This window comes from Schistocerca nitens, chromosome 4, assembly GCF_023898315.1.
Source record: "Schistocerca nitens isolate TAMUIC-IGC-003100 chromosome 4, iqSchNite1.1, whole genome shotgun sequence".
In the NCBI taxonomy this organism is placed as follows: domain Eukaryota; kingdom Metazoa; phylum Arthropoda; class Insecta; order Orthoptera; family Acrididae; genus Schistocerca; species Schistocerca nitens.
This window is the reverse complement of record NC_064617.1, coordinates 519,185,496-519,199,708: the sequence shown is the minus strand read 5'-3', so window position 1 is coordinate 519,199,708 and position 14,213 is coordinate 519,185,496. Positions and strand designations below refer to the sequence as shown.

At 40.9% G+C, this 14,213-nt stretch overlaps 1 protein-coding gene across 1 annotated transcript in view; it reads left to right on the top strand.

The window, feature by feature from the left end:
• The window catches only part of LOC126252414 (serine/threonine-protein kinase 33-like), a 115,491-nt gene that overhangs the window by 80,931 nt on the left and 20,347 nt on the right, over positions 1-14,213 (top strand). The window contains exon 4 of the mRNA XM_049953304.1: positions 10,711-10,865. Within this exon, the coding sequence (XP_049809261.1) occupies positions 10,711-10,865 (155 nt within the window). The remainder of the gene's footprint in view (positions 1-10,710; positions 10,866-14,213) is intronic.

The window sequence follows — 14,213 nt, the reverse complement described above, 5'->3', positions numbered from 1 at the left end:
ACAAAATAGCAGGTCAGCAACTGGAAGCAGTTAATTCCATAAATTATCTGGGAGTACGCATTAGGAGTGATTTAAAATGGAATGATCATGTAAAGTTGATCGTCGGTAAAGCAGATGCCAGACTGAGATTCATTGGAAGAATCCTAAGGAAATGCAATCCGAAAACAAAGGAAGTAGGTTACAGTACGCTTGTTCGCCCACTACTTGAATAATGCTCAGCGGTGTGGGATCCGTACCAGATAGGGTTGATAGAAGAGATAGAGAAGATCCAACGGAGAGCAGCGCGCTTCGGTACAGGATCATTTAGTAATCGCGAAAGCGTTACGGAGATGATAGATAAACTCCAGTGGAAGACTCTGCAGGAGAGACGCTCAGTAGCTCGGTACGGGCTTTTGTTAAAGTTTCGAGAACATACCTTCACCGAAGAGTCAAGCAGTATATTGCTCCCTCCTACGTATACCTCGCGAAGAGACCATGAGGATAAAATCAGAGAGATTAGAGCCCACACGGAAGCATACCGACAATCCTTCTTTCCACGAACAATACGAGACTGGAATAGAAGGGAGAACCGATAGAGGTACTCAGGGTACCCTCCGCGACACACCGTCAGGTGGCTTGCGGAGTATGGATGTAGACGTACATGTATAATTGAAAACGTCTGGTCAATAGTGGCCGAGCAACTGGCTCGTCACAATACACCAGTCAGTACTCTTGATGAACTGTGGTATCGTGTTGAAGCTGCATGGGTAGCTGTACCTGTACACACCATCCAAGCTCTGTTTAACTCAATGCCCAGGCGTATCAAGGCCGTTATTACGGCCAGAGGTGGTTGTTCTAGGTACTGATTTCTCTGGATCTATGCACCCAAATTGCGTGAAAATGTAATCACATGTCAGTTCTAGTATAATATATTTGTCCAATGATTACCCGTTTGTCATCTGCATTTCTTCTTGGTGTAGCAGTTTTAATGGCAAGTAGTGTATTAATATGAGGGCGTGCTGAAAATGAATGCTTTCGAATTTTTATGTGTTTTAAATAAAACAGAAGTCGTTAACATTCTGCTTCTGTATTCTTCTAGTCTAAATATCTATAGCTCTCTGTCAGAGTAATTATGTCGATGCGTGAGAAATAGCGTGCTGTAAAACAGTTTCGAATTCGAAGTGTTCATCACACCTGGAGCTCCTCTCCTTCAGAATGACAATGCCAGACGACATACGAGCACTGACATCTGCAGCTATCCAACACATTGGGCTCAGTGTCATCTGCCATCCTCCATACAGTCCTGACTTGCCTCAATCCGATTTTCATCTGTTTCCAAAACTTAAAAAAACACCTTCGAGGACTTCACTTTCATATTGATGAAGCGGTGCAAGCAGAGGGGAGGTTGTGGCTCTGTCAACAGAGTCAAACATTCCTCAGCGACAGCATCAACAGTGTGGTCTCTCGTTAGAAATAACGTGTTCGTCGCGAGAGTGAGTATGTTGAGAAATAAATATGTAGAAGGAGGAGTGAAAATATAAAATGTTAACAAGGTTTGTTTTCTATGAAAAGCCTTAAGAATTTTCACGTAAATTCGGAGGCATAACTTTTCGCCACGCCCTCGTATATGTAGGATAATAATGGTACTTGAAGGAGATAATATACAATACAGTTGAAACTTAATTAATAAGATCGATCCGTTCCCACATAAATCTTGCGTAACAAAAGTTACATGCAACTTTGCGCACTTGGCTCTCTAAACCTGAGAACTGTTGAAACTTCACAATACCGCCCGGGTGCCATCACTACAGAGCGACAGTAACTGTCGGTTTAGCCCCAGGCTTCACAGAGCATTACAACATCTTCCGTTCCAGTATTAACTTTTTTCTGTTACTGCTTCCAGTTTACTCCCATTCTTAATTTAACGAATTTCATATAGCCACACCTTACTGACTGAATCATATTTAAATTTAATACCGATAATTCTCTTATATTAACTATTAGTGCCTGTGATATCTTCCAGTACTTTCTGTAAATGGTTTCCTGAGGTGACCACAGATGGTCGGTAGATGCTCCCAGCTGTGCTGAGTAGAGTAGATAATCATTTTCCCTTTGTAGTCGTTAAAGCCGACGTAATGATGAACCTTTTTATTACGATGTATTTTTTTGTAAAACCAAGGAGACCTTCTGCTACGTTTCTACTCATCACATCACGACCGAAGGCGGTTCTGAAACTAGACAGAGATGAAACATCTCCAACGACAAAATTTCTCAAAATATGAAAGATTTCCAGCACAAAACACACGTGGCACTACTGTCGTATTTTAATTATTCTACAAAGTTAAAAGAAAATTCACGTGGATTACATGCTGACACTACTTTTAAAAACCTATAGGTTAAACTGCACTTGTTAATGGCCAAGATCTATTGCTGTACTGCACTTTGCCAGCATGATGGTTCATCATACCTTCTTTCTTCCAGAAAAATCTCATTTCGCCAGTTTATTCTTTAGCCGTGTTGTATGTGGGTGTGTGTTTTTTATGTCACGAATTTTGTAAAGATTTTAGTATTATTAGTAGTTGACTACGGGAAATAAAAGATTTACAGAGCTTGGAACCACAGGTCAAATTGTTGAATTTTCCAGTCTTCCTCTAAAGTCGTTATTTTACCTAATCTGCGCTAGCCCGAATCATGTGTAATAAAAAGCAATAACTGCCATCAGAATCATCCACTATATTTTATAGTTTAGAGTATGATGCATTAACTTTAGCCTGATGAAATGGTGCTTGCAAAGGTGAAGCACTATTGAAAAATCTGTCAAAAGTATTTTAGATATGGAGATAGTACTGCAACACTTCACAAGCAAAGAACTAATTCGATGTGGAAAATTAGTAATTTGAGGCTCCACTGTACATGTATTGTAAAGATATCGAACTTTGTAAATTCATTAGTGCTGCTTAATCTTTAAGTTCATGCTACAAAGTTCGTGTGTGTATGTGTGTGTGTGTGTGTGTGTTTGTGTGTGTGTGTCTGTGAGTATGTGTGGGTGTTGCCTGTGTGTGTGTGTGTGTGTGTGTGTGTGTGTGTGTGTGTGTGCATGTGCGTGCATGTGTTTGTGTGTGTATGAAGAAAAAGTAAACTAAAATATCTAAAAGTGAACTAAACTTTTGTAAAAACACATGACTCCTTAATCACTTTGTAAGAGAGCACATATGTATGGTATGAAAAACAGAGGTATATGTGGGTGTGTGTGTGTGGGGGGGGGGGGGGGGGAGGGAGGTGATGGCAGGTATTTGTGTGTATAGGCTAGGGGGGACAGTGTGTGAGTATGTGGGTGTACGTGGTGCAGAGGTAAATATCTTCGAACACGAAGGCAATTAGGGAAGCTTATTTTTTTCGGAAATACCGTATATCATCGAAGTTTTTGGCATTTTTTTTTGTGCAGTTCAAGTAAGTGACTCTTCATTCTAAAATTTTTTAACACTGTGCTCTGATTTACTGGAGAAACGGAGAAGGAGCGGAGTGAGAATGGGAGGGATAAGGGAAGGGAAGGGGACAGAATTATAAAGCAAAACTGCTCTAGTTCCGCCATCTTAATTTTTTTAAATTTCAAACCATCACCGCGATCTTGCATTTTTAAAATATTCTGCATTTTTCGATGTCTGCTATACAGTCTGGCATGAGAAATGCACCAAAGTAGCCATAGATATACTACTAAGATGGTTTGCGAAACATCTACATGGATTATTATGCTCTTTTAGACCACAGTTAACCAGACTGTTAACCGTACCTTGAACTTTACCTAGTGATATGTGCGCGTCTCAGACCCAGCTCTCACTTACATACAACACAATGAGTCCTCGACGCTTTCATTGCCTTTTTGGTGATCGTTTCAGGATGTGTCCATGCTAACATCGGGTCGAAAGGGAGTTTTTCAACTATGTAGATGTCTGTAATGTTTTGTAAGCGTAGCTATTCCTCTCACATACGAGCTGCAGCAGGAAGTCCACAGATTTCTCCAAAAAAAAAATGTCTGCTTGCCTTTACTTCCAACAAAGTCGTTTCGGAGACTATGCACAGACCACATTAGTGACACCTCTTAATACATGATTGAGACTTGCAGAGAATAATTAGAGACAAAAGGGCTGTAGGGCCAAGTCAATGTAATATCGAGAAATCAAATGTAGAGACTTAAAGCACAGCGACGTTTGATGGTCAATAGTATACGACATATTTCAAGTGTGGATGACACTGCTAAGGAGAGATTGTTCGTAATGAGTTTCAAATTAAATATTTCCACATCTCAAATGACAGTACTACTTATTAATATTAATGCAGCTCGCTTTTTGGCACTATTGAAATGCCCGCATCTCGTGGTCGTGCGGTAGCGTTCTCGCTTCCCACGCCCGGGTTCCCGGGTTCGATTCCCGGCGGGGTCAGGGATTTTCTCTGCCTCGTGATGGCTGGGTGTTGTGTGATGTCCTTAGGTTAGTTAGGTTTAAGTAGTCCTAAGTTCTAGGGGACTGATGACCATAGATGTTAAGTCCCATAGGGCTCAGAGCCATTTGACCCCCAATTGAAATACGAGGTGCGACAATAAAGTAATGAGACTGATTTTCCTTGCAACTGCTCAGTCGTGAGTTGTGCTGTAATAACTTAACACGTGTTTTTGTCTCTCGTCACGGAAATGGAACCTCATAATATTGCGCAACAGTATGCCATTTCTTTTTGCGTTAAATTGGGTGAAAACGCGACAACATCTGATGGCAACCTACAGAAGGCTTTTGGAGAGGAGGTTATGTCAAGATCTCAAGTTTTTCGTTGGCATAAAATGTTTAGTGAAGGCAGAACGAATGTTGAAGATGAAGCTCGCATGTCAAAGACGAAAGTGGAATGCATGCTTGTGTGCGTCTTTGATTCCAAGGGAATTGTTCATAAAGAGTGGGTGCTACTTTGGTGCATTTCTCATGCCAGGCTGTATAGCAGACATCGAAAAATGCAGAATATTTTAAAAATGCAAGATCGCGGTGATGGTTTGAAATTTAAAAAATTAAGATGGCGGAACTAGAGCAGTTTTGCTTTATAATTCTGTCCCCTTCCCTTCCCTTATCCCTCCCATTCTCTCTCCGCTCCTTCTCCGTTTCTCCAGTAAATCAGAGCACAGTGTTAAAAAATTTTAGAATGAAGAGTCACTTACTTGAACTGCACAAAAAAAAAAATGCCAAAAACTTCGATGATATACGGTATTTCCGAAAAAAATAAGCTTCCCTAATTGCCTTCGTGTTCAAAGATATTTACCTCTGCACCACGTACACCCACATACTCACACACTGTCCCCCCTAGCCTATACACACAAATACCAGCCCTCACCTCCCTCCTCCCCCCCACACACACACCCACATATACCTCTGTTTTTCATACCATACATATGTGCTCTCTTACAAAGTGATTAAGGAGTCATGTGTTTTTACAAAAGTTTAGTTCACTTTTAGATATTTTAGTTTACTTTTTCTTCATACACACACAAACACATGCACGCACATGCACACACACACACACACACACACACACACACACACACACACAGGCAACACCCACACATACTCACACACACACACACACACAAACACACACACACACACACACATACACACACACGAACTTTGTAGCATGAACTTAAAGATTAAGCAGCACTAATGAATTTACAAAGTTCGATATCTTTACAATAGATGGTTCGAAGTACAGTGGAGCCTCAAATTACTAATTTTCCACATCGAATTAGTTCTTTGCTTGTGAAGTGTTGCAGTACTATCTCCATATCTAAAATACTTTTGACAGATTTTTCAATAGTGCTTCACCTTTGCAAGCACCATTTCATCAGGCTAAAGATAATGCATCATACTCTAAACTATAAAATATAGTGGATGATTCTGATGTCAGTTATTGCTTTTTGTTACACATGATTCGGGCTAGCGCAGATTGGGTAAAATAACGACTTTAGAGGAAGACTGGAAAATTCAACAATTTGACCTGTGGTTCCAAGCTCTGTAAATCTTTTATTTCCCGTAATCAACTACTAATAATACTAAAATCTTTACAAAATACGTGACATAAAAAACACACACCCACATACAACACGGCTAAAGAATAAACTGGCGAAATGAGATTTTTATGGAAGAAAGAAGGGATGATGAACCTTTTCACTACGATGTATTTTTTCGTAAAACCAAGGAGACCTTCTGCTATGTTTCTACTCATCACATCACGACCGAAGACGGTTCTGGAACTAGACAGAGATGGAACATCTCCAAGACAATATTTCTTGAAATATGAAAGATTTCCAGCACAAAACACACGTGGCACTACTGTCGTATTTTAATTATTCTACAAAGTTAAAAGAAAATTCACGTGGATTACATGCTGACAGTACTTTTAAAAACCTATAGGTTAATCTGCACTTGTTAATGTCCAAGATCTATTGCTGTACTGCACTTTGCCAGCATGATGGAGTTTCAAATTAAATATTTCCACGTCTCAAATGACAGTACTACTTATCAATATTAATGCAGCTCGCTTTTTGGCACTATTGAAATACGAGGTGCGACAATAAAGTAATGAAACTGATTTTCCTTGCAACTGCTCAGTCGTGAGTTGTGCTGTAATAACTTAACACGTGTTTGTGTCTCTCGTCACGGAAATGGAACCTCATAATATTGCGCAACAGTATGCCATTTCTTTTTGCGTTAAATTGGGTGAAAACGCGACGACATCTAATGGCAAGCTTCAGAAGGCTTTTGGAGAGGAGGGTATGTCAAGAGCTCAGGTTTTTCGTTGGCATAAAATGTTTAGTGAAGGCAGTACGAATGTTGAAGATGAAGCTCGCATGTCAAAGTCGAAAGTGAAATGCATGCTTGTGTGCTTCTTTGATTCTAAGGGAATTGTTCATAAAGAGTGGGTGCCTCCTGGACAAACAGTTAACCAACATTACTACAAAGAAATTTTAGGAGGACATCGTAAAAGAGTTTCTCGTGTCCATGCCAACATTGCTGATAACTGGATTCAGTATCACGATAATGTGCCATCCCATACTGCTCTGTCAGTACAGCAATTTTTAACCTCAAAACAGATTTCAGTACTACCACAGCCACCTTATTCACCAGATATCGCTCCACGCGACTCTTTTCTATTTCCAAAAGTCAAAACGGCGGTCAAGGGACACCATTTTCAAACAACACAAGATGTTAAAAAAGCTGTGACGAGGGTCCTGGAGGATATTACAGATGATGAGTTCCAGAAATGTTACCATCAATGGCAGAAGCGCTGGAAAAAGTTTGTGCAATCAGAATGGAACTACTTTGAAGGAGACAACACTAAACTTGGCTAAAACAGTAAGCAAAATTTTCTTTCACATCCGTCTCATTACTTTATTGTCGTACCTCGTACGTTACAGGTTACTAAACGTTTAGTCTCTGTAATTCGCATCAAATTTACCTAAATGCATAATAATTGGTTCTATAGTATTGCAGAACACACATCTACTCATCTAACTTAAAGCTTAAAGTACACTTCTGAATAACAGTTACCAGAGTAAATCATACTACTCACCACAGCTAAATTCCCCAAACATTCGAGTGATATAACAGTCAGTCGAACTTTATAGTCACTCTGTGCCATGAATTAACTTCGTGTTCCACTTCAAAATGTTGTCACCTTCTGCTGTTCCACGGTGAAAACTTGGAGAAAGCTGTATTCTTTTCATTGCCTCAGCAATATATTGTAATGGTGTTCCATTATTAAAATAAGTCTTACAGAGCGAAAGATAGAGATACACTACTGGTCACAAAATTCCTACACCAAGAAGAAATGCAGATGAAAAATTGGAATTCGTTGGACAAATATATTATACTAGAACTGACACGTGATTACATTTTCACGCAATTTGGGTGCATAGATCCTGAGAAATCAGTACCCGGAACAACCACCTCTGGCCGTAATAACGGCCTTGATACGCCTGGGCATTGAGTCAAACAGAGTTTGGATGGCGTGTACAGGTACAGCTGCCCATGCAGCTTCAACACGATACCACAGTTCATCAGGAGTACTGACTGACGTATTGTGACGAGCCAGTTGCACGGCCACCATTGACCAGACGTTTTCAATTGATGAGAGATCTGGAGAATGTGCTGGCCAGGACAGCAGTCGAACATTTTCTGTACCCAGAAAGGCCCATACAGGATCTGCAACGTGCGGTCGTGCATTATCCTGCTGAAATGTAGGGTTTCGCAGGGATAGAATAAAGGGTAGAGCCACGGGTCGTAACACATCTGATATGTAACGTCCACTGTTCAAAGTGCCGTCAATGCGAACAAGAGGTGACCGAGACGTGTAACCAATGGCACCCCATACCATCACGCCAGGTGATACGCCAGGTGAATACACGCTTTCAATGTGCGTTCACCGCGATGTCGCCAAACACCGATGCCACCATCACGTTGCTGTAAACAGAACCTGGATTCATCCGAAAAAATGACGTTTTGCCATTCGTGCACCCAGGTTCGTCGTTGAGTACACCACCGCAGGCTCTCTTGTCTGTGATACAGCGTCAAGGGTAACCGCAGCCAAGGTCTCCGAGCTGATAGTCCATGCTGCTGCAAACGCCGTCGAACTGTTCGTGCAGATGGTTGTTGTCTTGCAAACGTCCCCATCTGTTGACTCAGGGATCGATACGTGGCTGCACTATCCGTTACAGCCATGCGGATAAGATGCCTGTCATCTCGACTGCTAGTGATACGAGGCCGTTGGGATCCAGCACGGCGTTCCGTATTACCCTCCTGAACCCACCGATTCCATATTCTGCTAACATTCATTGGATCTCGACCAACGCGAGCAGCAATGTCGCGACACGATAAACCGCCATCGCGATAGGCTACAATCCGGAAACGTGATGGTACGCATTTCTCCTCCTTACACGAGGCATCACAACAACGTTTCACCAGGCAACGCCGGTCAACTGCTGTCTGTGTATGAGAAATCGGTTGGAAACTTTCTTCATGTCAGCAGGTTGTAGGTGTTGGCACCGGCGCCAACCTTGTGTGAATGCTCTGAAAAGCTAATCATTTGCGTATCACAGCATCCTCTTCCTGTCGGTTAAATTTCTCGTCTGAAGCACGTCATCTTCGTGGTGTAGCAATTTTAATGGCCAGTAGTGTAGGAATATTACTGTGGTGTATAACTCAGATATATGACAGTAGCTGGTGGTGTGGGAGTATGTCAGCTGCTGGGAGAACTGTATTCCTTTCATTCCCCATGTAATACTCTCTAAAGTTGTTGCCTCAAACATTACAGAGAGACAAAGACTTAGAAAGAGGAAATTTACTATCATGTATAACTCAGATTGATGAATTTTGATGATTATGATGTCGACGATGAGACAGATGTTGAAATATTGTGTACAATTTTTTGATATTTTGTGCACAAATGATCTGTATTAATTTATCCCGAAACTTTAACAGCTTGTCCTCTGAAAATGTTTCAACTCGATCCGAAACTGTATCAGTCTCGAACTATCTTCTTTTAATCCCCACAAACTGTACAACTCGCAAGTCCTCAAACTGTATCGGCTTGTCCCAAAACAGTATCAATTTACTCCATAACTTATCAATTTGCCCTGCAACTATAACAACTTGCTCCACAACAATAACTTTCCACATGTCACATCTGTAACAACTTGCCCAAAAACTGTAACAACATGCCTTGCAACTACAGAAAGTTGACCTTTAGGTGCACCAACTTACGTAGCAACTATAATAACTTGTCATACACTTCAACAAAACATAATAACTTCCCCCACGGCTATAACAACTTGCCATCACCAAAACTGTAAAAACTTGTCCAGAAATGGCAAAACCTTACCAGGAAACTGTAATAATTGGCCCTCAACTGCATCGATTTGCCTCACAACAGTAACAAATTTCTCTGCAACTGGAACAGCTTGACCTGCAACTGTAATAACTTTCTCCAAAACCAAATTAACTGACCCCACTTCTGTACCAATGTGTCCCACAACTATAACAACTAAACCTGCCATAGTAACAGATTGCTCCAATAACTGTAAAAATATGCCTCTCACCTGTAACAATTCTAAACCTCAACTATAAAAATCTGCTCTAATTGTAACCCTGTCTCACAACTGTAAGTAATTGCCCCACATGTTTAATAACTTGCCATAAGACTGTAACAGTTTGCTTTGCAACTGTAACAACTGGCCGTCTGAAAATGTAACAGACTGCCCTGCTACTACAAGAACTGTTCTCATGTGAAACACACGGTCAGTTTAAGGACAATTGGCTATGGTGTTGGGGCTAGTTGATATAGTTTCGAGGAGACAAGCTGTTACAGTTGTAGTAAAAATTGTTACAGTTGTGGGGAAAGTTGCTACATGAATGGGGTAAGTTGATAATGTTTTGGGGGCAAAGTTATTACAGCTGAATGGCAAATTTTTACAACTGTGGGACATGTTGACAAGGTTTTAGGGCAATTTGTTGCAACTTCAGAAGGGAACTTGGTGCAGTCATAGGGCAAGTTCTCACAGTTACAGGGCAAACTGTTATTGTTTCATGGGGTAAGATGTAACAATTATGGTGCAAGTTGTTAATGTCTCAGAGGACAAGTTGTTACTGTGTCAGAGGATAAGTTATTACAGTTTCAGGGGATTTGGTATTATCGTTTCAGGAGACACATTGTTCCAGTGCCAGAGGACAAACTGTTATAATTTCAGGGAAAAAATTGTTCAGGTTGTGGGGCAAGTTGTTAATGTTGTAAGGCAAGGTGATACAGTTTTGAGACAAGTTAATGCTGTTTGGGGCAAGCTGATACAGTTTTTGAAGGCAAGTTGTTACAATTTCGGGACAATTTGATGTTTTTTATGTGTCCACGCAACATCAGGAAATTACTTACAATATTTCCACATCTGCCTTGTTGATTGTACTACCTCCTCATTAAACTTCATCCTACATGTGTGAAAGCTACTTCAGAAAATCACATACAGTATTTCCACATCTGCTTCATCATCTTGACCATAAACTGTAAATTTCATCTCTCTGATTTATACGTAACAGGATATTTCCTCTCTCTACCCCTGTCTGTCATACTTACCTTCCTGAGATAACAACTTTATAATTTCTTACAAAGTGAATGTGAGGAATTTAATTTTCCACAGTAGCTGACACCGCCCCCTAACAGTAGCTGAAATCTCCCAGTAGTTGAAATCCCACAATATTTAATTCTTGCTTATAGACTTTCATTGTGTATATATCTACTAATCAAGTTTCCAGCACATCATGTAAAATTTTGTTGCACAGAAACGGATAGCTTAATTTAACACATTAAAGTTCCAAATATTTTCGAAGATACCAGTAGCGATGGTACTACATGGTTAGATACTTCAGATTTCCTTGTAAATAAGAAATATGATATTCCTCTGGTGAATCAAAACGAGGTTGCATTAATGGAAGACAGATTTAATGGTGAGCTTATTATTATTTATGAGTATAAATGTATACACTGGAGATCAAGTCTGGGTGCATACAGTGCAGAACAAAATGTGTGGAACAGTCTCCTGTTAATCATTGACTACAGGCAATGTGTGTTGAATTCAAAGTTAAAATAACTGTGCAGCAGGTAATTCAAGTCAAAACACCATGTTGTTTCTACAGTTATACAATATAAACTAGATTTATCTGCACAAGATGATAAACATCTTACACTTCTAGATGAAGTAAATAATTTTCTTCGTGTCACTTCTACATATTTCTCTTTTTGAATGTTAAAATTAGGTGGAAACCGCGTTCAAGACCTTCCCACCTTAGAAAAATCTTAGCATGCATGAGGAATCGAAACGGGATCCTTTCATACTGAAGACAGTGACGCTAAACATTTGGCTACCGAAGTGGATGACTTTCTTTATGAAAATATAAGAGCAAGATAAATCTCGTCGGATGCCCTTTAAACAGTAAGTTAGATCAACAGCACAGTATGTGGGTGTTTTACTATGTTAAAAAACGGATTTTTATGTGTTTAGATGAATTTAAGCTTGGTAGAGAGGAGGAAATATGCCTATCTACTAATCTCTAATTTGTTTCATCACCGCCATTAAGTGAGTAGCATTAATTTTAATATGGACAGCAGACAATTGAGATGTAGAAATATTTTAATTGATTTTCAGTGAAAGGTGTGGTTCAACAATCGAACTTTGGTGGTTAAAAAGTGCTGCTTCACCTATAAAATTTTACCATTACTGCCAAAACGCAAACGATGTCTACTTTTTTAAATTTTATATAGTCATTAGCATCATGTGTGTTTTGTACTAGAAGTTTTTCATAGTTTGAGAAATAATACGATTTAATTTTGATGCAAAGTTTTAATTTTCGTTTGCGATTAGAGACCTGTAATTATGATTTTAGTTCGGATTTGAGGTATCGAACTTTCAGCCATCGGCTGTGGCTGTTTTTCATCTCTGACCTGCTCCAGAAACATCGTTCATCATGTTGTGTTATATGTAAACAAAGCTGAAGCTCTCCTTGTGTATTCAAAGAAACATGTAGTTTATGCGATACATTGCTATAAAAAAAGTTTCGTCAGAACCTCCTCTTCCTTCCTTACTAAAACTGTATTTCATTAGTACGTTTGCTATGGTGCTATTTAGTAGCTGATTATGGGTAATATAGGTTTAGCCAGTATTGGCTCATAAACACATCAAAAAAAGTTTTTCATCACCTCGGTTCCGAGAGTTCCGGAAGCTGTACAGAAAATTGGAATAGATATCAACATAAGCATCATTTCCGCCCTTTTTATTGCTCATGAAAATCACACATTGTCGCTACGGTCGCAGGTTCGAATCCTGCTTCGGGCATGGATGTGTGTGATATCCTTAGGTTAGTTACGTTTCAGTAGTTCTAAGTTCTAGGAGATTGATGACGTCAGATGTTAAGTCCAGTAGTGCTCAGAGCCATTTGAACCATTTTGGTACCTCTAATACCCAGTAGCACGTCCTCTTGGATTGAAGCATGCCTGTATTCGTTGTGGCATACTATCCACAAGCTCATCAAGGTACTTTTGGTCCAGATTGCCCACTCCTCAACGGCGGTTTGGCGTAGATCCCTCAGAGTGGTTGGTGGGTCACGTCGTCCATAAACAGCCCTTTTCAATCTATCCCAGGCACGTTCGATGGGATTCATGTCTGGAGAACATGCTGGCCACTCTAGTCGAGTGATGTCGTTATCCTCGGAAAGTCATTCACAAGATGTGCACGATGGGGGCGCGAATTGTCGTCCATGAAGACGAATACCTCGCCAATATGCAGTCGATATGGTTGCACTATCTGTCGGAGAATGGAATTCACGTATTGTACAGCCGTTACGGCGCCTTCCATGACCACCAGTGGCGTACGTCGGCCGCTTATAATGCCATCCCAAAACGACAGGGAACGTCCACCTTGCTGCACTCGCTGGACAGTGTGTCTAAGGCGTCCAGCCCGACCGGGATGCCTCAAAGCACATCTTCGATCATTGTCTGGTTGAAGGCACTAATCGGTGAAGAGAACGTGATGCCAGTCCTGAGCGGTCCATTCAGTATGTTGTTTGGCATGATGCCGTGGTTGCAGAGATGGATCTCGCAATGAATCTCGGGAGTGCAGTTGTACATGATGCAGCCTATTGCCACAGTTTGAGTCGTGATCGTGTCACGACGTCCTATGGCTGCACAAAAAGCATTATTCAACATGGTGGCGTTGCTGTCAGGGTTTCTCCGAGCAATAATCCGTAGGTAGCGGTCATCCACTGCAGTAGTAGCCCCTGGGCGGCCTGAGCGAGGCATGTCATCGACAGTTCCTCTCTCTCTGTATCTCCTCCATGTCTGAACAACATCGCTTTGGTTCACTCCGAGACGCCTGGCACAGAGTAACAATTCGGACGCGATCGAAGCGCGGGATTGACCGTCTAGGATGGTTGAAATCCAGACAACACGATCCGTGTACCTTCTTTCTGGTGGAATGACTGATCGGCTGTCGGACCCACTGCGTCTAGCAGGCGCTGCTCGTGCATGGTTGTTTACATCTTTTGGTGGGTTTTGTGAAATATCTCAACAGCAAAGGGACTGTGTCTGTCCACAGTCAACGTCTGTCTACAGGAGTTCTGTACACAACCTTGGCTACACCCAAGTATTAGTAATAAAAGCAA